General features: G+C 48.3%; 1 protein-coding gene and 1 long non-coding RNA gene across 3 annotated transcripts; one reads left to right on the top strand and one right to left on the bottom strand.

Annotated features, from left to right (window-relative positions):
• Positions 1–791: 791 nt before the first annotated feature.
• ACVRL1 (activin A receptor like type 1) lies at positions 792–25,235 on the top strand. 2 transcript variants are annotated; one of them, XM_071456088.1, is made up of 10 exons: positions 792–1,101; positions 9,738–9,808; positions 12,111–12,335; positions 13,768–13,967; positions 14,059–14,158; positions 16,602–16,748; positions 17,789–18,064; positions 19,537–19,734; positions 22,374–22,504; positions 24,895–25,235. In XM_071456088.1, the coding sequence occupies exons 2-10, from the start codon at positions 9,739–9,741 to the stop codon at positions 25,027–25,029; spliced, it is 1,482 nt and encodes a 493-aa protein (XP_071312189.1). In that variant the 5' UTR covers positions 792–1,101; position 9,738; the 3' UTR covers positions 25,030–25,235. The 2 variants fall into 2 exon arrangements, with proteins under 2 accessions (XP_071312189.1, XP_071312190.1); XM_071456089.1 differs by lacking the exon at positions 792–1,101 and adding an exon at positions 1,754–1,770.
• On the bottom strand, positions 24,879–26,516 carry LOC139604850 (uncharacterized). The gene is made up of 2 exons (XR_011684114.1): positions 26,111–26,516; positions 24,879–25,799 (listed from the first exon to the last, which is right to left on the bottom strand). It is a non-coding gene; the product is annotated as an uncharacterized lncRNA (long non-coding RNA).
• Between the last annotated feature and the right edge of the window lie 1,231 nt (positions 26,517–27,747).

Here is a 27,747-nt window from a genome sequence, read left to right on the forward strand (position 1 = left end):
TTTTAAAAATATAGATAGATAATAAATAAATAAATAAATAAATAACTGCTTTTTATTCCCTTTATTTTGTCTGGCCTCAGTTTTTAGGTGTAGTCCCTGAGGGGGACTTAGTCTACCTGAAATGTACTTGAAGGCCTTCAATAAATAAATTTTAAAAACCCCAAATAAATAAATAAATAAATAATAGATAGATAGATAGATAGATAGCTAATACATAAATAAATAAAAAATAATAAATAAATAGATAGATAGATAGATAATACATCAATAAGTAAATAATGAATAAATAAATAGATAGATAAATAATAAATAAATAAATAAATAAATAATTAGATAACTGCTTTTTATTATCTTAATTTTGTCCAGCCTCTGTTTTTAGGCCTCCCAAGAAAGGCCTCATTCAGCACTGCACCCTGGAATTTCTGGGAATAACCGGCCTGGAATAGCCAGGGAGGGGCGGCCGAGCAGGCCAAGGCCATTCCCACAGCACCTCTCTAGAACCTTCCATCCCCACCCGAGCAAGCTGTGCTCCTGCTGAGCACCCGGGGGATGATGCTGGGGGTGAAGTCCTGACGGCCACCTCCGTGCCGTGGGGTGGAATTTGCCGTAAAAAGTGGGAAATTGGGGTGGGAAAATGCTCGGGGAGGGAGTCAAGGGAGCCAGGATGGAGCTGGGGCCCGGTGAGCGGGAGGAAGGGAGGCTGCTGGTGGCTGTGTGCTCAGCAATAGGAAATGCTTTATTAGCTGGGAGTGGTGGAGACAAGCCAGGCAGGAAGAGGCAGTAATAAGAAACATTTTTTTGACTTCTCCCACATCCAGACCGCAGAGCAGCTGCCAAACGGCTGCGTTGGACAGAGGGGGTGGCCAAGCCGGGGCCCCTGCGGGCAGGGGAAGGGTGACAATCGTGACAATCCCTGCCCCAGCGGGACGGGCACGGCCGTGGGTGGCAGCATGGCTGGTGGGAAGGGAGCAGATCCATGAAGATCCTCGGAGCTGGGGCTCAGGAGCGAAGCTGAGGCGGATCCAGGAGCGGGATCGTGCCTGGGAGAGGCCCCCAGGGCTGGGCAGTGCCAGGGGATCCCACAGGACCTGGGTGCTGGAGGTGAGTGGGGGAGAGCCAGGTGCTCATGGGGTCGGGGATTCCCTCCTGGCTGACCCCCAAAATCAGGGTTTGGCCCCGTTTCCTTTGTGTTCTGTGGGGTTGTGGTGCTGACATCAGGGTTAGAGAGGATGGAACTGGGGCCAGGAGCACGAATCAGTGTGGTGGCAACAAGATCTGTCCCCAAGTCCTTGGGATGCTGACATCAGGGTTAGAGAGGATGGAATTGGATTCCTCATGGGGTTGGGGCTGCCCCAAGCTCAGGGCTTCACCCCCAAAATCAGGGTTTGGCCCCGTTTCCTTTGTGTTCTGTGGGGTTGTGGTGTTGATATCAGGGTTAGAGAGGATGGAATTGGGTTCCTCATGGGGTTGGGGCTGCCCCCAGCTCAGGGCTTCCCTCCTGGCTGATGCCCAAAATCAGGGTTTGGCCCCGTTTCCTTTGTGTTCTATGGGGTTGTGGTGCTGACATCAGGGTTAGAGAGGCTGGAATTGGGGCCAGGGGCTCACCTCAGTGTGGTGGCAGCAGGATCTGTGCCCGGGTCCTTGCTAAAGATATAATAAAAATAATGTATTGAAATAATTTACTGAAATAATAAAAAAACGCAGCAGAAAGGTTGGGATCAACAAGGGCTGGGCAGTGCCAGGGGGTCCCACAGGACCTGGGTGCTGGAGGTGAGTGGGGAAGAGGGGCTGGGGCTGCCCCAAGCTCAGGGCTTCACCCCCAAAATCAGGGTTTGGCCCCGTTTCCTTTGTGTTCTGTGGGGTTGTGGTGTTGATATCACGGTTAAAGAGGCTGGAATTAGGGCCAGGAGCACAAATCAGGGCTCACCTCAGTGTGGTGGCAGCATGTTCTATGCCCAGGTCCTTTCTAAAGAGCTGAAATAATAAAAATTTGCTGCTGGAAGGCTGAGATTGACGTGGGAAATGGGGAGTTTGGATGTATTTTGAAAAGAAGTGGGGAAAAGGAGGGAAATCAGGATTTGGCCCCGTTTCCTTTGTGTTCTATGGGGTTGTGGTGTTGATATCAGGGTTAGAGAGGCTGGAATTGGGGCCAGGAGCACAAATCAGGGCTCACCTCAGTGTGGTGGCAGCAGGATCTGTGCCCAGGTCCTTGCTAAAAGAGCTGAAATAATAAAAATTTGCTGCTGGAAGACTGGGATCGACGTGGGAAATGTGGAATTTGGGTGTATTTTGAAAAGATGTGGGGAAAAAGGAGGGAAATCAGGGTTTGGCCCCGTTTCCTTTGTGTTCTATGGGGTTGTGGTGTTGATATCAGGGTTAGAGAGGCTGGAACTGGGTTCCTCATGGTGTTGGGGCTGCCCCAAGCTCAGGGCTTCACTCCCAAAATCAGGGTTTGGCCCCGTTTCCTTTGTGTTCTATGGGGTTGTGGTGTTGATATCACAGTTAGAGAGGCTGGAATTGGGGCCAGGAACACAAATCAGGGCTCACCTCAGTGTGGTGGCAGCAGGATCTGTGCCCAGGTCCTTGCTAAAGAGCTGAAATAATAAAAAAACTGCAGCAGGAAGGCTGGGATTGACATGGGAAATGGGGAATTTGGGTGTATTTTGAAAAGAAGTGGGGAAAAAGGAGGGAAATCAGGATTTGGCCCCGTTTCCTTTGTGTTCTGTGGGATTGTGGTGCTGACATCAGGGTCAGAGAGGATGGAATTGGGGCCAGGAGCACAAATCAGGGCTCACCTCAGTGTGGTGGCAGCATGTTCTATGCCCAGGTCCTTGCTAAAAGAGCTGAAATAATAAAAATTTGCTGCTGGAAGACTGGGATCAACGTGGGAAATGTGGAATTTGGGTGTATTTTGAAAAGATGTGGGGAAAAGGAGGGAAATCAGGAATTGGCCCCGTTTCCTTTGTGTTCTGTGGGGTTGTGGTGTTGATATCAGGGTTAGAGAGGATGGAACTGGGTTCCTCATGGTGTTGGGGCTGCCCCAAGCTCAGGGCTTCACCCCCAAAATCAGGGTTTGGCCCCGTTTCCTTTGTGTTCTGTGGGGTTGTGGTGTTGATATCAGGGTTAGAGAGGATGGAATTAGGGCCAGGAGCACAAATCAGGGCTCACCTCAGTGTGGTGGCAGCAGGATCTGTGCCCAGGTCCTTGCTAAAGATATAATAAAAATAATGTATTGAAATAATTTACTGAAATAATAAAAAACCACAGCAGAAAGGTTGGGATTGACATGGAAACGGGGAATTTGGGTGTATTTTGAAAAAAAAATGGGTGAAAATGAGGGAAAGTTGACAGCTCTGCTATCAGGGCCTGCATGAATGTGCCACCTCAGGGCTCCCCTGCTGCACAGCCAAATCCCAGGCCTCTCATTAAAATTATTAATGTATAAAATCACTTTTCTGCCAAAAACCAGCAGGCAGAAAGGCGGGGATGGAGGGAGAAGTGGGAGGCTGAGATTGGGGTGGCCCAAAACGGGAAGAGAAAGGCAAGAAAGACCCAAATGGTCACTTAAAGAGGCCCCATCTCCTTAAACCAAGCTGGGGAGAGCCCCAACCTGGAGCTCCTTCCCACTGGAGCCCTCTGAGAACCTGAGCAGGTTTGGCTGCTCCCTGGAGTGGGTTCTGCTCTCCTGAGTGGATTTTGCTCTTTTGAGTGGGTTTTGCTGCTCTCTTGAGTGGGTTTTGCTGCTCTCTTTGTGTGGTACACATTCATGGAGTGGAAATTCTCCTTCCCCAGGGTTTGCTCCAGACCCTCAAGGTGGGAAATTCTCCTTCCCCAGGGTTTGTTGCAGATCCTCAAACTGGGAAATTCTCCTTCCCCAGGGTTTGCTGCAGACCCCGGAAATGGGAAATTCTCCTTCCCCAGGGTTTGTTCCAGGCCCTCAAACTGGAAATTCTCCTTCCCCAGGGATTGCTGCAGACCCTGGAAATGGGAAATTCTCCTTCCCCAAGGTTTGCTCCAGACCCTGAAACTGGGAAATTCTCCGTCCCCAGGGTTTGCTCCAGACCCTCAAGGTGGGAAATTCTCCTTCCCCATGGTTTGCTGCAGACCCTGGAAATGGGAAGTTCTCCTTCCCCAGGGTTTGTTCCAGATCCTCAAACTGGGAAATTCTCCTTCCCCTGGGTTTGTTCCAGATCCTCAAACTGGAAATCTCCTTCCCCTGGGTTTGCTGCAGACCCTCAAGGTGGGAAATTCGCCTTCCCCAGGGATTGCTCCAGACCCTGGAAATGGGAAATTCTCCTTCCCCAGGGTTTGCTGCAGACCCCGGAAATGGGAAATTCTCCTTCCCCAATGTTTGCTCCAGACCCTGAAACTGGGAAATTCTCCTTCCCCTGGGTTTGTTCCAGATCCTCAAACTGGGAAATTCTCCTTCCCCAGAGTTTGCTCCAGACACTAAAACTGGGAAATTCTCCTTGCCCTGGGTTTGTTCCAGACCCTGGAAATGGGAAATTCTCCTTCCCCAGGGTTTGCTCCAGACCCTGGAGCTGGGAAATTCTCATTCCCCAGGGTTTGCTCCAGACCCTCAAACTGGAAATTTCCTTTCCCCAGGGATTGCTCCAGACCCTGGAGCTGCAGCACAGCTCCCTTCCAGCACCCATGTCCCATCCCATAGGTTTCCCCTGGTTTTTTTTTTCCTTCTCCTGATGCTACAACTCCCAGAGAATATAAACCAGCACTCAGGCAAGCAGGGTGAGATGCTCTGGATGCCCATGAGCTGCAGTTCCTGATGAGAAAAGAGGAAGGAAGGGACAGGGATGGGAATGCCAGGACTGGTTTGTGCCTTTCCTGGGATGTTTTTCCTGTGGGATGCCAGGGACAGCTCTGGATTAAGGTTTGCTCTCAATAACAACAACAATCCATGGGATGTTTGGTGCACAGCAGAGTTTGGGTGAGGCCCTGCCTGCTTTGTGTTTGATGGCAAATATCCTGCAGCTGTCTCATGCTTCAGGATTTTGGGGAAGTGGCTCCAGGGAGGGAATTCACCACCTGGGAGGCTCAGCTTCCCTTTTAAATCACACATCCTGCAGCTCTCAGGACTGCAAGAAATGCGGTGCTGGTGAGGAATCAGCAGCCCAGCTCCAGAGGGGTTGAGTTTTAAAATAAAGCAGATTCTAGCCCAGCTCTGGGTGAGTTGGGAATTTAAAATAAAACTGATCCTAGCCCAGCTCTGGGTGAATTGGGATTTTAAAATAAAGCAGATCTTAGCCCAGCTCTGGGTGAGTTGGGAATTTAAAATAAAGCTGATCCTAGCCCAGCTCTGGGTGAATTGGGATTTTAAAATAAAGCTGATTCTAGCCCAGCTCTGGGAGAGTTGGGATTTTAAAATAAAGCAGATCCTAGCCCAGCTCTGGGTGAGTTGGGAATTTAAAATAAAGCTGAACCGAGCCTAGCTCCAGAGGAGTTGAGTTTTAAAATAAAGCAGATCTTAGCCCAGCTCTGGGAGAGTTGGGATTTTAAAATAAAGCTGATCCTAACCCAGCTCTGAGGAAGTTGGAATTTTAAAATAAAGCAGATCCTAGCCCAGCTCTGGGAGAGTTGGGATTTTAAAATAAAGCAGATCCTAACCGAGCCCCAGAGCGGTTGAGTTTTAAAATAATGCAGATCCTAGCCCAGCTCTGGGGCAGTTGGGAATTTAAAATAAAGCAGATCCTAGACCTAGGATCAGCTATCCTGAAATAAAGCTGATCCTAGCTCCAGAAGGGTTGAGTTTTAAAATAAAGCAGATCCTAACCCAGCTTTGGGAGAGTTGGGAATTTAAAATAAAGCAGATCCTAACCCAGCTCTGGGGAAGGTGGGATTTTAAAACAAAGCTGATCCTAGCCCAGCTCTAGAGGGGTTGAGTTTTAAAATAAAGCTGATCCTAGCCCAGTTCTTGGGGAGCTGAGATTTTAAAACAAAGCTGATCCTAGCCCAGCTCTGGGTGAGTTGGGATTTTAAACCAAAGCAGATCCTAGCCCAGTTCTTGGGGAGCTGAGATTTTAAAACAAAGCTGATCCTAGCCCAGCTGTGGGAGAGTTGGGATTTTAAACCAAAGCAGATCCTAGCCCAGTTCTTGGGGAGCTGAGATTTTAAACCAAAGCAGATCCTAGCCCAGCTCTGGGAGAGTTGGGATTTTAAACCAAAGCAGATCCTAGCCCAGCTGTGGGAGAGTTGGGATTTTAAACCAAAGCTGAACCTGGCCCAGACAGGCTCGGTTAGGATCAGCTGGCATCACTCCCCCACCAAGGACCTGCCCTCCATTCCCAGCACCCAGGATTTTCTCACTGATCTTCCCACTCTTTCCTCCCCTCGAGCCACAACCGAGTGAGTTATTTTGGGGAGGAAAAGGCCGATTTCAGCAGGGCTGGGGCCTGCCGGGGTCAGCCACGTCCGCGTGTGCCGGCCTTGCGTGACTGCGCTTCCCCATCAAGGGCAGGATCTAAACAATCTTGATTCCTGTCCCAGCAGCCCTGGGCTGGGCTCTTCAATTGCAGGAAACGGAGCCTTTTGCCATGTTTATGTCGGGAACACGAAGAATGAGCCGAGGAGGGGCCGGGGTTGTGAGGCTGGGGGGGATGGCCGTGTTTGCCTTGGCACAAATGGCTCTTTCACAAAGAGAAAAATAAAAAAAAAATATAAAAAGGAAGATTAAAAATAGCCAAACTTCCCTCCCCCAAAGGCTCAGCAAGGAATTTTTGGCTGTCCCAGCACCTCTGTTTGTGTCATTGATAAGCTGTGCACATAAAAGCAGCCCCAGGAGGGAGACCCGGCTCGTGGTGTGGGGGATTTGGGCTCCATCCCACAGGAAGGTTTTCCCAAATTTGGGATCCCCAGCAGTGCTGTGGCATCAGCAGGGCTGTGTTTTTATGGAGCAGGAACCCTGGGAGCAGCAGGGAGTTATTGTATTTGTGGGGTGCCTCGATGTTGGGAGGAATGAGGAATCTGACTCCATGTCCTCAGGAGGCTAATTTATTATTTTATGATACTATATTATATTTATGATACTATATTATATATCAGAAGGCTAATTAATTATGATATGATATGATATGATTATTTTATGATACTATATTATATTAATATATTTATTATTTTATTATACTATATTATATTAAAGAATTCTCAGGGGTCTCTGTATTTGTGGGGTGCCTCGATGTTGGGAGGAATGAGGAATCTGACTCCATGTCCTCAGGAGGCTAATTTATTATTTTATGATAATATATTTATGATACTATATTATGTATCAGAAGGCTAATTTATTAAGATATGATATAATATGATATGATATTATTATTTTATGATACTATATTATATTAAAGAATTCTCAGCGGTCTCTGTATTTGTGGGGTGCCTCGACGTTGGGAGGAATGAGGAATCTGAGTCCATGTTCTTAGGAGGCTAATTTATTATTTTATGATACTATATTATATAGTATTATATTAATACATTTATTACTTTATGATACTATATTATATTATAATGTTTATTATTTTATTATATTATATTATATTAATATATTTATTATTTTATGATACTATATTATATTATATTATTATGTTTATTATTTTATGATACTATATTATACTGGGGTCTCTGTCGTTTTGGCTGACCCCAAGATCTGTCAGAGAGTTTCTTTTCTCAGCCTGGCAACAGTAAAAGGAGTCAGTTTTTTTTTTTCTGGTTTTCAAGGTTATTTTCTGTTATTTGTGACATTTTTTCCTTGGCTTGCTGAGGTTCAGCAGGTCAGTCAGTGGCACACTGCCCACCTTCAGGGCAGTGTCATCTTTTATACTAAAAACTACGTGTACTTTATTTACAATTATTTTCCAATACTTATCACTTATGTTAGACAGTGTTTTCCTACTCTAAACTAATTTAAAAGTGCCACCATCACTTAGAAATTGGAGGCTAGGAAGAAGGAGAAAGAAGGATAAGGCACACCTAAATTCCTTTATCTTGGGACCTCAAGCCCCCATTCTAAAAACCTCAAAATTGTACTTTTCACCCTGTGACAAACTAACTATCATTTTATTTCAACTTTTGTGGCTTGTAATTCCTCATATAGGTTGGTCATTTTTTCCATGGGCCAAAATCAAAGGCACAGGGTCTTGGGCTCTGTGCCAGGGACTCTGAGCCATCCAGGGCAGCCAGAGGGATGTCCTGGATTCTGACAAAGAATATTAAACTAAACTATACTAAAAAATACAGAAAGGATACTTACAGAATGTTAAAAAGATAATAATGAAAACTCATGACTCTTTCCAGAGTCTGACACAGCTTGGCCCTGATTGGCCAAAGAGTCAAAACAACTCACAGCAGAATCCAATGAAACAATCTCCAAACACATTCCAAAGGATGTGAAGCACCCTTGGAAGCGTATTTGGCACGGAGGAATGATGAATCTGACTCCATGTTCTCAGAAGGCTGATTTATTATTTTATTATACTATATTATATTAAAGAATGCTTTACTAACTATACTAAAGAATAAAAGATACTTACAAAATGCTAAAAAGATAATAATGAAAACTTGTGACTCTTTCCAGAGTCTCGACACAGCTTGACACTGATTGGCCAATAAGTAAAAACAATTCACACCAGAAGCCAATGGAACAATCACCTGTGGGTAAACAATCTCCAAACACATTCCACATGAGCAAAACACAGGAGAAGCAAATGAGATAAGAATTGTTTTCCTTTTTCTCTGAGGCTCCTCAGCTTCCCAGGAGAAAAATCCTGGGTGAAGGGATTTTTTCAGAGAATGTGAATGCTACGGGAAAGGCCCTTTTTAAAATAGAATGGAAATAAAAATTCTTTGTGCTGCCTGGAGAATGGTTCCAGCCTGGGAAGTGTCACCTCAGCTGAGGGAAACAGGGAATCAGAGTGGGCATGGAGGGCTTGGGAAGGTCCTGGAGGGGCTGGGTGGTGTCTGATGTTCGTGTCCTGGACCCCTGTGGCAGGGAGGAATGATGGATCTGACTCCATGTTCTCAGAAGGCTAATTTATTACTTTATTATATTACTTATTATTTATGTATTGATTATTAAATTATTTATTTATTACTTTATTATATTAAAGAACATTAAACTATGCTATACTAAAGAATACAGAAAGGATACTTACAGAATGCTAAAAAGATAATAATGAAAACTCGTGACTCTCTCCAGAGTCCTGACATTGATTGACCAAAGAGTCAAAACAATTCACATCAGAATCCAATGGAACAATCACCTGGGGGTAAACAATCTCCAAACTCATTCCACATGAGCAAAACACAGGAGAAGCAAATGAGATAAGAATTGTTTTCCTTTGTCTCTGAGGCTCCTCAGCTTCCCAGGAGGAAAATCCTGGGCAAAGGGATTTTCCAGAGAATGTGAATTTAACAGGCGGTGCCGGTGTGGGGATCACTGGGAGAAAGGAAGGAGCTTTGGGCTGCATGGACATGGCAAGGACCTGGTTCCAGCACATTCCTGAGCTCTGTGGGGCCACAAGTGGCACCCACAGCATGCCAGGGAGGTCCCCCGAGCTTGGGAGGGATCTGTTCTCAGGAAGGGCCGTGCCCAGGATGTCCGGAGCCAAACACATCTTACCTCACTCTGTCCGTGCCTGAATTCTGCAATGCCCATCCCTTCCCAAAGCCCCCATGGTTGGGGATGGGCTCTGGGGGTGCAGGGCTGCTCTGAGCCCCCTCTCTCTCCCCAGGATGATGCCGTGTGGGGCTGGTGGCCGGGTGGTGCTGGCGCTGATGACCCTGTCCTTCAGCTTTGCAGCCGGTGAGTGCCAATGGGGTGACAACGAGTTAAAATAAACCCTCGGCTTTTGGGAGCACCTCTGCCCAAAATAAAAGCCAGGGAGGAAGCTGGGCTCCTCAGGGACTGTGGTGAGCCATCCCCCGGAGAGGATCCCAGCTTAATTAATTGTGGTTGATCAAGTGTGTTGCTGTCACCAGAGGGGAGGTGGGGAGATGTCGCTGTCGAGGAGGTCACGACACAAAGCAGAGACCACGAGCAGTCTCAGATGGCAACTCTTTATTATTGAACATGGCTGGCTTTTAGTACACTTTTCAATTGTTTATGCTTTTTCTACGTTAATTATTGGCTACAATCAGTCACCATAACACTATCGGTGAAAAGTTACAGTGACTTCAAATAACTTCCTAAAAATCCTTCGTCCAGCTGCAAAGTTCTCTTATCTTTCTTCAGTTCTTCACTTCTTTCAGTCTTCTTGGTCACAGCCTTAGAGAGAGCTCCTTATCAGCTTCTTGCTTCTCAGCTTCTTCTCACTCTTTTAGCTGACAGGCCTGCTGTTAGCCCCTTCCACAGGGAAAGGCTGGTACCACATACTAAAAATCTGGGTTTTCCCAGGGCTGGTGGTGATGATGATGATGATGATGGTGTTGGTGGGAAGCAGGAGGAGCTGCTCAGCATCCCGGGGGGCACCAGGTGCCCTGGGACTGGGTGCTCTTGCAGGGAGGTCCAGGTTAACGTGGCTGTGCCAGGGAGGAGCAGCAGAGCTCGCTGGGGGGATGAGTCTCCATCCACCAGGTCCCTGTCCAGCCCATGGGGCCACCTGGAAGAGCCTAAATGAGGGATGTGGGACTCCAGGCAGCTCTCCAAAATGCAGTTTGTTTTATCTAAGAGGTCACAGCAGTCCAGGGTCATGGGTGACAGAGCCTGTGCCTACAGCTGTCAGCTCCAGCTAGGCCTGGACACCCTTTGGGTTTGGTTACATTGCATTTTATACTTTTCTTTTGGTTCCAATGCATTTTATACTTTTCTTTTGGTTCCAATGCATTTTATACTGTTCTTTACTGAGCATCTTAATACAGTAGAACCAATCTATACCTTTACTTTTACATACAGCCTATCATAACTACTATAATTACCACATTCATGTTACTCTTCTCCAATCACTAAAAGTTAGTGCATTACCGTTTAAGCTAGGAGTTGTTTTTCAGTTTTCTTGCAGTGGAAAATTCTGAGACCTTTTTTCTACTTGCCACATTTGCTGCCTTGTTTGCCTGTGCTCTCTTTCTGCTTAGTAAAAACATCTTCTTGTTTGGGGTGGGTTTATCCTTTGCTCTAAGCCATAAAAACCCCTCTAATTAACCCACCCTTTGCCTCCTTAGTTATCCAGTGAGACTGGCTCAGCAATTCTTTTCTTCTATATCAAAACTTGCTTCCATCTCTATTCTTTCACCAGACTCAACATTTGAAAATCTTTCTGCTAAGCACACATATCTGTGAGACTTTCTTGTCAAACTTTCATCCTTCCCAACAGCCACCAAGCCCAAACCAGCCCCAGCAGCACCCCACAGCACAGGCAGCCTTTGGGCAGGGGGACAGGCAGTGCAGGATGGCCACCAGAGCCACCCCCTCGCTGTCCCCTCACTGTCCCCTCACCACCGGATGTCTGGCTGCCCTCACGCTGAACTCCCTGATTCCAGGAGGGATATTTTCTGTGCAAAAGGGCAGAGCTAAATTAGGAATTTGGGAGCGTGGCTGCCATCTGAGCCACCATGGCATGGGAAAGCAACTTCAGGGAAGTCAGGAGAAACTCCAGGAAAGACCCTGGGTTTGGCACCCAGATCCCAAAACACCCACTGGGAAGGCACAGGCTGCGTTTGGGGCTTTTGATCTCGCCCCGGGCTCCCATAGGTGCCCCATGTGCTCTGGGATTTTGTGGGCAGGATGTGACCCTGTTTGTTGTGAATCCCCTGGGATTTTGTGGGCAGGATGTGACCCTGTGTGTGGTAATCCAGTGCATCCCAGTTAATCCCAGCTGCTGGGCTGGATCTATCCCAGGCAGGCACAGCCCGTCCCATGGAGCCTCTTGGGGCACAGGAGACCCCCAGGTTCAGGGCTGGGATTTGGAGCCCAACTGGGAGCAGGAGATTTTCTGGGAGGTGCCAGCATGAGTTGAGCACCCACAGCAGCCTTCCCCTCCTTCTCTGACGGTCCCAAGCCACTCATTCTCCTAATTTGGAGCCTTTAGGAGAATGTCCCTGTCCCCAAAGCCACCAGAGCTCCCGGGTGGGCAGTGGGGTGACCCAGTGTCCCCTCCTGGTGCCCGCAGAGGAGCTGCTGTGTGCCTGTGACGTGCCCCACTGCAGCCAGCCCAACTGCACGGGCCAGGTGTGCTTCGTCAGCAAGAGGAAGGAGGAGGGCACCATCACCCAGCACCGGGGATGCTTCTCCCAGAACATTCTGGAACACTGCCACACGCCCGTCACGGAGCAGTACGGCATGAGGTGCTGCAACTTCCACATGTGCAACGCCCAGCTGGAGATCTTCCTGCAAGGTACAGGGGACAGGGGATGAGCTGCCCACGGGGCTGGGGATGTGGTTGGGTCCCCAGGATGAAGGAGGAATTGATGAATCTGACACCATGTTCTTAGAAGGTTAATTTATTATTGTATTAATATAATATAATATAATATAATATAATATAATATAATATAATATAATATAATATAATATAATATAATATATATGGTGTGGTATGATACCATATGATATGATATGATATAATAATATGTAATATCATGTAATGTAATGTAATATAATATATAGTGTAATAAATATGATATTATATATATCATATATATATAAAATAAAATATATAATAATAAAATAAATAATAAATAATAGTTAAAGAAATTATATTATATTATATTATATTATATTATATTATATTATATTATCCTCCCAGGTCACCCTCACCTTTCCACCCCTCGTTTTGTATTTGCAGGGAGGAATGATGAATCTGACTCCATGTTCTCAGAAGGCTAATTTATTACTTTATTATACTATATTATATTAAAGAATACTGTACTAACTAAAGAATACAGAAAGGATATTTACAGAATGCTAAAAATCTAGTAATGAAAACTCATGTTGAGATTTCTCAAACTCAAAACTCTCTCCAGAGTCTCAACACAGCTCGGCCCTGATTGGCCAAAGAGTCAAAACAATTCACATCAGAAACCCAATCAAACAATCACCTGTGGGTAAACAATGTCCAAACACATTCCACATGAGCAAAACACAGGAGAAGCAAATGAGATCAGAATTGTTTTCCTTTTCTCTGAGGCTCCCCAGCTTCCCAGGAGATAAATCCTGAGCAAAAAAAATTCTTTCAGAGAATGTGAATGCCACAGGAAAGGCCCTTTTTAAAATAGAATTAAAAGTTCTTTGTGCTGCCTGGAGAATGGTTCCAGCTCGGGAAGTGTCACCTCAGCTGAGGGAAACAGGGAATCAGAGTGGGCATGGAGGGCTTGGGAAGGTCCTGGAGGGGCTGGGTGGTGTCTGATGTTCGTGTCCTGGACCCCCGTGGCAGGGAGGAATGATGGATCTGACTCCATGTTCTCAGAAGGCTAATTTATCATTTTATAATACTATATTATATTAAAGAACATTAAACTATACTATACTAAAGAATAGAGAAAGGATACTTACAGAATGCTAAAAAGATAATAATGAAAACTTGTGACTCTCTCCAAAGTCCTGACACAGCTTGGCCCTGATTGGCCAAAGGGTCAAAACAATTCACACCAGAATCCAATGAAACAACCTCCAAACACATTCCACATGAGCAAAACACAGGAGAATCAAATGAGATCAGAGTTGTTTTCCTTTTCTCTGAGGCTCCTCAGCTTCCCAGGAGATAAATCCTGGGCGGAGGGATTTTTTTCAGAGAATGTGAATGCCACACCCTCGTTTCCCCCACCCAGGAGAAGATGCCCTGGTAACGACGCCTTCCCTACCCAACCTCCTCCTGATGATCTTCGTCCCGCTGCTCTCCCTCCTCATCCTCGCGGCGCTCACGGCGCTCTTCTGCTGGAAGGTGGCCCAGCAGCGCCACAAGCACAGCGACTTTGGTGACACAGACCTCATGCTGAAGGCATCCATGATGGGAGACAGCACCTTAGAGGTGGGTGAGCCCCGTGAGGGACCCCAAATGTCCCCAAGGTGTGTGTGGGGATGGCCACCAGGCTGACCCCGTGGTCACCGTGTTTGTGCAGGACCTGCTCAACGACGACTGCACCACGGGCAGCGGTTCTGGGCTGCCTTTCCTTGTCCAGAGGACGGTGGCTCGGCAGGTCACCCTCATGGAGTGTGTGGGTAAGGAGAGGAGGCTTATTAAAATTAAGGAGGATTTATTAAAAAATATGGATATTAAAAAATGTGGATTATTTAAAAATATTGATATTGATCTAGTGTCGATATTCAACTGTGATGGACAAAAACTCTCTAACAGTTTAGAGTTGGAAAGTGGATGTTTATTGTGGGATAACTCCCAAAAACACACTGCAATTTACAGGTGATCACAGAGTCCTTCTGTTTATACAAGTATGGAATACCCAAAATACAAACACATATTGATAACTTTGGTACATCCCATTCCCAACATGGATATTGATCTAGTACCAATATCCAAAAACTCTCTAAGAGTTTGGAGTTAGAAAGTGGATATTTATTGTGGCATAACTCCCACATATACACTGCAATTTACAGGTGATTACAGAGTCCTTTTTTCTGTGCAAGTATTGAATACCAAAAATACATATACATATTCATAACTTTGGTACATCCCATTCCAAACATGGATATTGATCTAGTACCAATATCCAACTGTGATGGACAAAATCTCTCTAACAGTCTAAAGTTAGAAAGTGTATGTTTATTTGGGGATAATTCCTTAAAACACACTGCAATTTACAGTTGATTACAGAGTCCTTTTATCTATTCAAGTATTGAATACCCAAAATACAAACACATGTTGATAACTTTGGTACATCCCATTCCCAATATGGATATTGAGCTATGGATTTTGATATCCATAGATATCAATTCAATACAAGTATTGAATACCCAAAATACAAATACAAATTCATAACTCTGGTACATCCCATTCCCCGCCCCATAATGTAATTAGTTCAAAAGCCATTAAGCATGTGCAGTTTGTTCCTTGAAATGGGGTCCCTTTCATGGGGAGGGGTCCCAAAATGAGGAAGTAAATGAAGTCTTCCTCATTCTGACCTTTCTACCCTTTCAATGCAAATCTGACAAATCAACCCTTGGTAGAACTCCCATTCCCCGTCTTCAATTGGTTTCAGAACAGAGGAGCCCTACAATTGTCTGATGTTCCTAAAAGCCATTTATCAGTTTCTATATTCTCCATTAGAAACCCAGCTAACCAAACATTGTGCTGACAAGCAATCAATTATTAATTAACTACTAACTCTTAACTTCATCAAGGCCTACCCATTTATTTCAATTAACTCAAAGTTTATCTCTAACTAAAAGCTTAGCTTCTGTAAAATCTCCAAATTCCTTAAAGTTTATGTCTCAGCTGCCCCAGCCACCCCCAGCTGATGCTGGAGTTTTGGCACCACAGCTCCAAAGCCAGGAGGGGCTTGGACCCAGCCGTGTCAGCCAAAACCCAGCAGCAACCCAGTCTTGGTTTGAAAATCAGGTGTGTGCTGAGGAAGGCAGGAGCCTCCCCTGAAATGGAAAATGGAAACCTCCTCCTTCTGAATTATTTTGATTTTGAAATTAAGGGGCTCTCAGGCAAAGATATTGGAGCAGGAATAACGGTTCTTTATTAGGGAAGAAAATAAAAATAAAATAAACAATGCAGTAATACAAAATAACACTGCCAGAGTGACAGCAGGCCCTGCCCCCCTGTGTGTCAGGGTGGTGGCACAGCCCCATCCCATGGGGGCTCAGCCCTCCTGCAGTGCCAGCTGTGGTTCTGCTGGAGCAGGGATCCTGCACAAGGGGGGAGTTTTCCTCTGCAGCTCCAGGGCTGCTGGAGATGGGCCTGGGCTCCCTCTGGCAATGCAGGGCAGCAGAAAGATGCTCCTCTGGGAATGCAAGGGGAAAAAGCTGTCCTGGTGTCCCAAAACCTCAGATTGTATCCAGGCAGGAATGTTTGAAACCTCAGATTGTATCCAGGTGGGAATGTTTGAAATCTCAGATTCTATCCAGGCAGGAATGTTTGGCTCCTCCCCCTGGGCAGAGCATCTCCCAGTGGGATGATGGAATTTTATCAGCCATGCGGGGACATTCAATGGCCCATGAACAGAAGATAATTATTAATTAATGGCCCATGAACAGAAGATAATTATTAATTAATGGCCCATTAACAGAAGATATCTCCTGGGGGGGAGGGTTGGCTGTGAAAGAGATAAAGAAAACTGCCCAAACAACAGAAGATAACTGACCAATTAATAGAGGATAACTGCCCAATTAACAGAGGATAACTGCCCAATTAACAGACGATAACTACCCAATTAACAGGAGTTAACAGCCCAATTAACAGACGTTAACTGCCCCACCTCTGACAGATGGCAATAGAATTCACACTTATCTTGCAATTTAGGACAAACCCCAAGTTCTTCCCCTTTCCTGCTGCCTGGGGAGGGAAGGAGGGAGCAGCTGGGTGGGTGAGGAGATGCTGGCCAAGGACCCCCGAGCTGCTCCAGGGCTCTCCCACACGGGATCCAGGTGCTCCCAGCGGGTCCTGGGGGCACTGGGTGAGGCGATGCCATGGCTGTGGCAGGTAAAGGGCGCTATGGCGAGGTGTGGCGGGGCGTGTGGCACGGCGAGAGCGTGGCCGTCAAGATCTTCTCCTCGCGGGACGAGCAGTCGTGGTTCCGCGAGACGGAGATCTACAACACCGTCCTGCTGCGGCACGACAACATCCTGGGTGAGCCAGGAGGGCTGGGAACAGCGGGCACCTGCGGGGTGGGTCCCTGATCCCAGGTGTTTCACAGGGTCCCTGATCCCGTGTGTTTCCCAGAGTCCCTGATCCCAAGTGTCTCCCAGGTTCCCTGATCCCAAATGATTTCCAGGGCCTGTGTCCCCAGGTGTTTCTCCCTGACCCTGATCCCAGATGTTTCCCCAGAGTCCCTGATCCCAGATGTTTCCCAGGTTCCCCAATCCCAGGTGTTTCCCAGGGTCCCAGGTATTTCCCAGGTGTTTCCCAGGTGTTTCCCAGGTTCCCCAATCCCAGATGTTTCCCAGGTCCCAGGTGTTTCCCAGGTGTTTCCCGTGGTCCTAGGTGGTTCCCAGGGTCTGTGTCTCCAGATGTTTCTCAGGTTCCCTGATCCCAGGTGTTTCCCAGCATCCCAGATGTTTCTCAGGGTCCCAGGTGTTTCTCAGGGTCCATGATTCCAGGTGTTTCCCAGGATCCCAGGTGTTTCCCTGGTTCCCTGATCCCAGGTGTTTTCCAGGGTCTGTGTCCCCAGGCATTTCTCAGGCTCTCTGATCCCAGGGTCCCCGGTGTTTCTCCCTGTCCCTGATCCCAGGTGTTTCCCAGGTGTTTTCCAGGTGTTTCCCAGGTGTTTCCCAGGGTCCCTGATCCCAGGTGTTTCCCAGGATCTGTGATCCCAACTGTGTCCCAGGGTCCCTGATTCCAGGTCTTTCCCAGAGTCTGTGTCCCCAGCTGTTTCCCAGTTGTTTCCCAGGTTCCCTGATCCCAGGTGTTTCCCATGATCCCAGGTGTTTCCCAGGTTCCCTGACCCCAGGTATTTCCCAGCTGCTCCCCAGCTGTTCCCTGACCCCAGCTGTTCCCCAGCTGTTCCCCAGGTTCCCTGACCCCAGGTATTTCCCAGCTGTTCCCCAGCTGTTCCCCAGCTGTTCCCTGACTCCAGCTGTTCCCCAGCTGTTTCCCAGGTTCCCTGACCCCAGCTGTTCCCCAGCTGTTCCCCAGCTGTTCCCTGACCCCAGCTGTTTCTCCCTGGCCAGGTTTCATCGCCTCTGACATGACCTCCAGGAACTCGAGCACGCAGCTCTGGCTCATCACGCACTACCACGAGAACGGCTCCCTCTACGACTTCCTGCAGAGGACAGCCCTGGACGTGGACACCTGCCTGGGCCTGGCCTCCTCCATCATCTGCGGCCTCGTCCACCTCCACGTGGAGATTTTTGGCACTCAGGGCAAACCTGCCATCGCCCACCGGGACCTGAAGAGCAGGAACATCCTGGTGAAAAGCAACCGGCAGTGCTGCATCGCAGACCTGGGTGAGATGGAGGGGTGGAGGGTGGTACCCCCAAAAATTAGGTACCCCAGGGATGAGGAATCCAGGAGTGTGGTACCCCAGGGATGAGGTACCCCAGGGATGAGGAATCCAGGGGTGTGGTACCCCAGGGATGAGGTACCCCAAGGATAGGGTACCCCAGGGATGAGTTTCTCCAAGGATGGGGTACCCCAGGGATGAGACACCCCAAGAATGAGGAAGCCAGGGGTGTGGTACCCCAGGGACAAGGAACCCAGGGATGTGGTGCCCCAGGGATGAGGTACCCTGAGCATGAGGCATCCAGGGATGAGGCACCCCAAGAATGAGGTACCCCGGGTCTGTGATACCCCAACGATGAAGAATCCAGGGATGAGGTACCCCAGGGATGAGGTACCCCAGGGATGGGGTACCCCAGTGGTGAGGTATCCAGGGATGAGGTACTCCAAGGATGTGGCATTTAGGGGTATGAAATCCCAGGGTGGTGATACCCAGGGCTGCAGCACCCAAGGATGCCCTGGGGATGTGGTACCACAGTGATGGGGCATCTCAGGCATGAGGAATCCAGGGGTGTGGTACCCCCAGTGATGAGATACTCCAGTGATGAGGTACCTCAAGTATGAGGTACCCTGGGGGTGTGGTACCCCGAGGATGTGGTGCCCCAGGGATGAGGAATCCAGGGATGAGGTACCCCAGGGATGAGGTATCCCAAGGATGAGTTTCCCTGGGCATGAGATACCCCCAGGATGAGGTACCCTGGGGGTGTGGTATCCCAGGGATAAGGTATCCTAGGGGTGTGATACCCCAGTGATGAGGTACCCCCAAGAATGAGGTACCCCAGGGATGTGGTACCCCAGGGATGAGGAATCCAGGGGTGTGGTACTCCAGGAATGTGGTACCCCAGAGATGAGGTACCCCAAATATGAGGTACCCCAGGGATGAGGAATCCAGGGACATGGTACCCCAGGGATGAGGTACCCTGAGCATGAGGTATCCAGGCATGAGGCACCCCAAGAATGAGGAATCCCCGGGGCTGTGGTACCCCAGGGATGAGGTGTCCCAATGATGTGGTGCCCTAGGGATGAGGCACCCCAGGGATGAGGTACCCCCAGGGATGAGGTACCCCCAGGGATGAGGTACCCCCAGGGATGAGATACTCCAGGGATTAAATACCCCAGAGATTAGGTACCCCAGGGATGTAGAACCCCAGGGACATGGTGCTCCAGGGCTGTGGAACCCCACAGATGTGATGCTCTGGGAATGTGGTACCCCGGGGATGGAACATTCCAGGGATGAGGTGCCCCGGGGTGATGGTGCCACAAGGATGTGGCATCCTGGGGTTTTGGGACCTCAGGGATGTTGAGCCCCATGGATGCAGCACCAGCACGGCACTGCTCGGGGCCGTTATCCCAGCATTTTATAGCTGGGATTAATGACCTTAAAAATCATCCTAAATGCCTCTGTGACCTGTGCCCCCAGGGCTGGCCGTCATGCACTCCCAGGGCAGCGATTACCTGGACATTGGCAACAACCCCCGCGTGGGCACCAAGCGCTACATGGCCCCGGAGGTGCTGAGCGAGCAGATCCGCACCGACTGCTTCGAGTCCTACAAGAAAACGGACATCTGGGCCTACGGGCTGGTGCTCTGGGAGATCACCCGGAGAACGGTGGTGAACGGTGAGCAGCTCCCGGCCCCGGCTCCTCCTCCGTTCCCTCCTTCTCTCCTCCTTTTTTTTTTTCTTTTTTTTTTTTCCCCTCTTTTCCTTCGCCCAGAAGATTAGCTGTAAATTATAAACACTGTAATCTAGTGTCAGCACCCGGCTCCCTGATTAAAGGGCCCATTAGGCTCAATCAGTGCTTTGTTTGTTCAGCGCTGATTAGAAAACAAGCGGCTTCAAGCGCTGCCTGGAAAGCGGCCACGGCCGGGACCTCCGGCCGCCGGGTTTGGCTCGGGAAATCGGGACTGGGACAAGGGCAAGGGTCCCCCCGAGCTGGGGATGAACGGAATTGGGGCAGCCTGGCCAGCGCTGCTCCTCACGGCAAAGTCCATTTAAATGTTAATTAAATGGTGGGCGCTGGCGGGTGGGGTGGGAGGGTCCCCCCAGGCGCAGTCTGGCCGGGATAATCTCATTTATGTCCCCAGGGCTCCCTCGGATGACACATTTACTCCGAATCACCCCAGCCTTGCGTAGGAATGACCTTCAACCGGCTGGGTTTAACCCTTCCAGCACCCCTCACTCTCCGGGGCATCGGGGATGGGGGGAACCCCAGGGGACCCTGAGGTTTTGGGGTGCAGGAGCTGCTGGGGGCTCGGGGCTTCGCAGAGCCATGAAATCCCTCTGGGACACGGACATATGCAAGAATTAAATCGGGATTAGCTGGGCCAGCTGGCAGGCTGGCCACCAGGTGCTGAGGGGAGGTGGCCACAGTGCCGAGGGCTGCTGTGGGTGATGATCCTGGTGGTGGGGCTGGTGCTGGAGCCGCCGGTGACACCAGAGCCACCACCCCCTGTGCCCAGGAGAGGCACAGCCCAGGGGCTGATGCTGCAGGGAGCAGCTCCAGGGACCCTGCAGCAGCCCATGATTGAAAGCTGGGAATCCTTGAGAAAAGTCTCATCAGCTCTTGGAGATCTGTTTCACACCCAAGATAGCTCAGCTACCTCAGGTGGCATAAAATCAGCAGGGTGGCTTCTGTGGTGGTGCTGGAAACAGAAAAAATTTCATAAAAGGCAAAATAACAAAGCTCTTTATAGAGAAAAACCGAGCTGGATGCAACAGGGAAAAAGCAAACTCCTCTGATGTAAGGGTCTCCCTGAGCCAGGTCTCATCAGCTCTTGGAGATCCACACACCCAAGATAGCTCAGCTACCTCAGATGGCATAAAAACAGCAGGATGGCTTCTGTGGTGGTGTTAGAAACAAAAAGGTTTTAATAAAAGGCAAAGTAATAAAACTTTTTATAGAGAAAACCTGAGCTGGGTGCAAGAGAGAAAAAAACCAAACTCCACTGATGTAAGGGTCTCCTTGAGTCAGGTCTCATCAGCTCTTGGAGATCTGTTTCACACCCAAGATAGCTCAGCTACCTCAGAAGGCATAAAATCAGCAGGATGGCTTCTGTGGCAGTGCTGGAAACAGAAAAGTTTTCATAAAAGGCAAAATAACAAATCTCTCTATACAGAAAAGTCGAGGGTTTTGCTCCTGGTAAAGCACCCCACAAAAGCAATCAGTTCTTTTGTTCTCTTCTTTTTCTAATGAATTGCTCAGGTGGAACTTTTTGGCTCCTGTCCCATTGGCTCTCCTTAAGTTTGAGGTGAATCCCTCAGGTCCTATGAGGTGTCTTCTTTGCTGATTGAGGAAAGAAACTTCTGGGCTTTTTTCCTTTTTAAGGAGACCAAGGACAGTTTGGTCACTCTGTCAACAGGGGGCACATTCCTACACCCAACATTTGTAAAAGTTGTACGTTTATTACAGTGAGGGTGAGGATGGGGGTGAGGATGAGGATGAGGGTGATGGTGAGGATGAGGATGAAGACGAGGGTGAGGATGGAGGTGAGGATGAGGATGGGAGTGAGGATGAGTGTGAGGATGAGGATGAGGATGAAGACGAGGGTGAGGATGGGGGTGAGGATGAGGATGAAGATGAGTGTGAGGATGAGGGTGAGGATGAGGATGAGGATGAGGGTGAGGATGAGGATGAAGATGAGGATGAGGGTGAGGATGGTGGTGAGGATGAGTGTGAGGATGAGGATGGGGGTGAGGATGAGGATGAGGGTCAGGATGAAGGATGCGGATGAGGATGAGGACGAGTGTGAGGATGAGTGTGAGGATGAGGATGATTGTGAGGATGAGGGGTGAGGATGACGATGAGGATGAGGATGACGGTGAGGATGAGGATGAGCAGAGGGTGAGGATGAGGATGGAGGATGAGGATGACGATGAGGATGAGGGTGAGGACGAGTGTGAGGATGAGGATGAGGATGAGGGGTGAGGATGAGGATGAGGGTCAGGATGGAGGATGAGGATGAGGATGACGGTGAGGGTGAGGATGAGGGGTGGGATGAAGATGAGGATGACGGTGAGGGTGAGGATGAGGGGTGAGGATGAGGATAATAATGACGGTGAGGATGGGGGTGAGGGTGAGGATGGAGGATGACGGTGAGGATGAGTGTGAGGATGGAGGATGACGGTGAGGATGAGTGTGAGGATGGAGGATGAGGATGAGTGTGAGGATGGAGGATGACGGTGAGGATGAGTGTGAGGATGGAGGATGACGGTGAGGATGAGGATGGCGTTAACCCTCGCTGTCCCCCTGTCCCACAGGCATTGTTGAGGAGTACCGGCCGCCCTTCTTCGACGCCGTGCCCAGCGACCCCAGCTTCGAGGACATGAAGAAGGTGGTGTGTGTGGACCAGCAGACCCCCGTGATCCCCAACCGCCTCTTCTCCGACTCGGTGAGCCCCACCCATTGCTACCTGGGGAAAAAATATGTATTTTATTATTGTCTATCCATAAATATTCAATTTATTATTATATGTGTTATGTCAGAAATTTTTGCTGTGTTAATTTTCTTAAGTAGTGTGTTAAATATAGTTTTAGGTTATAAGATGTTAAAATAGAAAGTGAAAAATGCCAATCGCTTGTTTTTAAAAATTTTAAAGTTTAGTAGTAATAAAATGGGCCAAAAATTCCAAATTGTCCAAATTATTATTACTCTAATTCTATGACTATTTTTATAGTAATGTTTTATTACTATAGTAATAGTATATTTTTATTACTATATTAATTATTGCTATTAGTATAAATTATATATATTAATTATATATAATTTATACCAATAGTATAAATAGTATAAATTTTATATATAATATAATAATTATACATTATATATTAATTATTACTATTAGTATATATAAATAGTATCTTTTTATTACTATATTAAATATTACTATTTATTAGTAATATTTTATTACTATATAAATAGTAATAGAATTAGAGTAATAATAATTTGGACAGTTTGGATTGAGGACAATATGAGACAATAAAAACAAAGAGTTACAGACAGTCCAGGTACCTTTTCTGGGCAAAATAAACCCGAAAAAGGCCCCATGTTAACAGAGGATTAACCCTTAAAAGCAACAGCCTGTTGCATATTCATACAGCTCATCCATGATGCATAAATTCCATTCAAACTCAGGATTCTGCCTGGGCAGGGTCAGCTTCTTCCTCTGAATCCTAGTGGCATCGTCCTGCCCAAACAAGGCAAGAAGAAGTTCATTTCTCCTGATAATGGAGGAATAAATTCTCTTTCTCTGTAAGATTTGGGTGTCCTGTGGCTGCTATCTCACTGCGAGTCCTTCCTTTAGAAAAAGAAATATCCTACACAGCATAGTTTCTATTTTAAAATTATCTTACAACCTAAAACTATATTTAACACACTATTTAAGAGAATTAATACAGCATCACTTTCTAACACAACACATATCATATTCAATTTAATATTTGCAAAAAGCCAATCATAAAATACACATTTTTCACAAAACTATGCTATGTAAGATACGTTTTTTTAAAGAAAGGACTCACACCGAGATAGCAGCCACAGGACACCTGAATCTTTCAGAGAAAGAGAATTTATTGCTCCATTATCAGGAGAAACAAAACTTCTTCCCACCTTGCTCAGCTCTGAAGACACCATCAGGATTCAGAGGAAGAAGCTGTCACTGCCCAGCCAGAATCCTGTGTTTGAATGGAATTTATGCATCATGGATGAGCTGTATGAATATGCAACAGGCTGATGCTTTTAAGGGTTAATCCTCTGTTAATGTGGGTCCTTTTTTGGGGTTATTTTGCCCAGAAAAGGTACCTGGACTGTCTGTAACTCTTTGTTTCTGTTGTCTCATATTGTCCTAATCCAAATTGTCCAAATTACTATTACTCTAATTATCTTACTATTTTTATAACCATTTCATTACTATGAAACTTTTAAAATTTTAAAAACAAGTGATTGGCATTTTTCACATTCCCGCCTCGATCAGTGCTGAAGACACCTCAGGATTCAGAGGAAGAAGCTGACACTGCCCAGCCAGAATCCTGTGTTTGAATGGAATTTATGCATCATGCATGAGGTGTATGAATATGCAACAGGCCATTGCTTTTAAGGGTGAATCTTCTGTTAATGTGGGTCCTTTTCGGGCTTATGCTTCCCAGAAAAGGTACCCAGACATCCATAACTCTTTAATATAATTAGAGTAATAATAATTTGGAGAATTTGGATTAGGACAATATGAGACAATAAAAACAAAGATATATATATATATATATATATATATAGATATATATATATATATATATATAAAATTATATTTATATTTTAAAATATATATTAAAATAAAATAGTTTAAATAATAGATATTTTAATATATATGTTTAAATAAAGGAAATACATTTATGTGTTTATATATACATATATATATAAAATATATAGTTAATATATATAGTTATATATATATTTATTACTTTATATTATATATATGTAATATATATAATATAATGTAATAAATATATATTATATATATAACTATATATATTAACTATATATATTTTATATATAGTTATATTTAAATATATTTAAATGTAACTATATATATATTTATTTATATTTATATATAAACTATATATATTTAAATATATAATTATATTTATAACTATATCTATTTACTTAACTATTTTTACAACCATTTTATTACTATTAAATTTTTTTAAATTTTACAACCAAATGATTGGCGTTTTTCACACTGCCCATCAAACCCTTACATTTATCCCTGTTTCTGTGCCTCCCCCTCAGGTTCTGTCGGCGCTGGCGAGGATCATGAAGGAGTGCTGGTACCAGAGCCCCTCGGCTCGTCTCACCGCCCTGCGCATTAAAAAGACCTTGAAGAAGCTCAGCAATTCCGCCGAGAAGCCAAAACTGGAGCAGTGAGCGCCGGGAACCGGACACCGGAGCCTCAGACGGGCGGCACCGGGGACGGGGTGGCTCCGCTCGCACAGGGGATTCGCTCGCAGCTCCTGCCTCTCCCGCTCCTCCTTTGAGATGGTTGAATTTGGAAACACGAAAAAAAAAATAGGAAAAAAAAAAAAAACACCAAAGGAGGAATCTTCCACCCGGTCTTAAAAATATCCCTGGATCCGTCATCCGACACCGGCGCGACGGGGATGGCAGCTGGTCCCTATCCCGAGGGGCACGGATGGCAGAACCACCCCCAGCCTGAGGGGCACCGATGGCAGAACCACCCCCAGCCCTGGGAGAACCCATCCCGAGGGGCACCAAGGGCAGAATCACCCCAAACCCTGGGGGCACCCACCCTGAGGGGCATCGAGGGCAGAACCACCCCCAGCTCTCAGGACACCAATGGCAGAACCACCCTCAGCCTGAGGGGCACGGATGGCAGAACCACCCCCGGCCCTGGGAGAACCCATCCCGAGGGGCACCGATGGCAGAACCACCCCCACCCTGAGGGGCACCGATGGCAAAACAACCCCTAGCTCGAGTAGCACGGATGGCAGAACCACCCCCAGCCCTGGGAGAACCCATCCCGAGGAGCACGAATGGCAGAACCACCCCAGCCTGAGGGGCACCCACCCTGAGGGGCATCGATGGCAAAACAACCCCAGCCCGAGTAGCACGGACGGCAGAACCACCCCCAGCTCTCAGGGCACGGATGGCAGAACCACCCCCGGCCCTCGGAGCACCTACCCCGAGGGGCACCAAGGGCAGAACCACCCCCAGCCCTGGGGGCACCCACCCTGAGGGGCACGGATGGCAGAACCACACCCAACCCTGAGAGAACCCACCCTGAGGGGCACCAAGGGCAGAACCACCCCCAGCCCTCAGGACACCAATGGCAGAACCACCCTCAACCTGAGGGACACCGATGGCAGAACCACCCTCAGCCTGAGGGGCACCCACCCTGAGGGGCATCGATGGCAAAACCGCCCCCAGCCCTGGGAGAACCCATCCCGAGGGGCACCGATGGCAAAACCGCCTCCAGCTCTCAGGGCACGGATGGCAGAACCACCCCCGGCCCTGGGAGAACCCACCCCGAGGGGCATCGAGGGCAGAACCACCCCCAGCTCTGGGGGCACTGTAGGCAGAACCACCCCCAGCCCTCAGAGCACCCATCCCGAGGGGCATGGATGGCAGAACCACCCCCAGCTCTGGGGGCACGGATGGCAGAACCACCCCCAGCCCTCAGGGCACCGAGGACAGAACCACTCCACTCCCAGCTCTCAGGGGCACCCACCCCGAGGGGCAGCGACGGCAGAACCACCCCCAGCCCCAGGGACACCAAGGGCAGAACCGCCCCCAGCCCCAGGGACACCAAGGGCAGAACCACCCCCAGCCCCAGGGGCACCCGAGGGGCAGCGATGGCAGAACCAACCCCAGCCTGAGGGACACCAAGGGCAGAACCGCCCCCAGCCCCAGGGGCACCCACCCAGCGCCGGCTCCATCCGGGCGGAGCTGCCCGGACCCGCCCGGCCGGCCCTGGCAGGAATTCCCCGGCAGAGCCGCGGTGCCCGCTAGAGGAGGGATGGGTTTCGCTGGCAAAGGTTGGCACAAGGGCAGCACCCCCCTGGATCTGCACCCTGGATTGTGGGGATCCCAAAAAATGAGGAGCTGCCGGCGTCCAGAGTGGTCTGAGCGTCAGGATGATCGTTCCAGCCCCGAGGGGACAGATCACAAAGGCATTTAGGATGATTTTTAAGGTCATCAATTCCAGCAGCCAGCACCCCCCTTGCCAAAGAAGTGCCCTCTTTGCTCTTTGCCAATATTTTGGTGTTTTTCTGAGGTGTTTTGGTTCGGCCAGCTTCATCCCCCGTTGCTCCTCACCATCCCAAAATCCACCCCATGCTTGGAGATGTTTGGACATGACCAGGATGGGACGTTCAGCAGAACCAGCTTTGCCACATAACTATTTAATGATTAAGATTTAATATATTTAATAAAGTGTAAAGCTATTTTATCACCTAAGAGCTGCCCAAACTCCCACGCTGGGCACTGGGGGCACCATGGCAGGATGGGCACTGGGCACTCCTGGCTCAATTTAGGGCTTCAGCTCCAAAGTGTTCCCAGCACATCACAGCTGCCACCTTGGTCTGTGCCCAGTTAGAGACTGGGAGGAACTGGGCAGCTGCTGCTGGGCATGGCATGAGGGTATGGAGGGGCTTGGGTGCCTTAATCTGGGCTTGGGGTGCTCGGCCTGGGGTTTGGGGTGCCCTGCTCTGGGTTTGGGGTGCTCAGCCTAGGGTTTGGGGTGCCCTATTCAGGGTTTGGGGTGCTCAGCCCATGGTTTGGGGTGCCCTACTCAGGGTTTGGGGTGCTCAGCCTGGGGCTTGGGGTGCCCTACTCAGGGTTTGGGGTGTCAGTCTGTGGTTTGGGGTGCCCTACTCAGGGTTTGGGGTGCCCTATTCAGGGTTTGGGGTGCTCAGTCTGTGGTTTGGGGTATTTACCCAGGGTTTGGGGTGCTCAGCCCATGGTTTGGGGTGCCCTACTCAGGGTTTGGGGTGTCAGTCTGTGGTTTGGGGTGCCCCAACCAGAGTTTGGGGTGCTCAGCCTGGAGCTTGAGGTGCTTACCCAGGGTTTGGGATGCTCAGATGATGGTTTGGGGTGCTTACCAGGGTTTGGGGTGCTCAGCCTGTG

Source organism: Agelaius tricolor, unplaced genomic scaffold, assembly GCF_023055355.1.
Source record: "Agelaius tricolor isolate 1412-34295 unplaced genomic scaffold, bAgeTri1.0.p SCAF_55, whole genome shotgun sequence".
NCBI classification, from domain to species: Eukaryota; Metazoa; Chordata; class Aves; order Passeriformes; family Icteridae; genus Agelaius; species Agelaius tricolor.

Coding starts and splice junctions, on each gene's coding strand:
- ACVRL1 (XM_071456088.1), top strand. CDS start 9,739: ATGATGCCGTGTGGGGCTGGTGGCCGGGTGGTGCTGGCGCTGATGACC. Junction 9,809..12,110: donor GTCCTTCAGCTTTGCAGCCG/GTGAGTGCCAAT, acceptor TGGTGCCCGCAG/AGGAGCTGCTGTGTGCCTGT. Junction 13,968..14,058: donor TGGGAGACAGCACCTTAGAG/GTGGGTGAGCCC, acceptor GTGTTTGTGCAG/GACCTGCTCAACGACGACTG.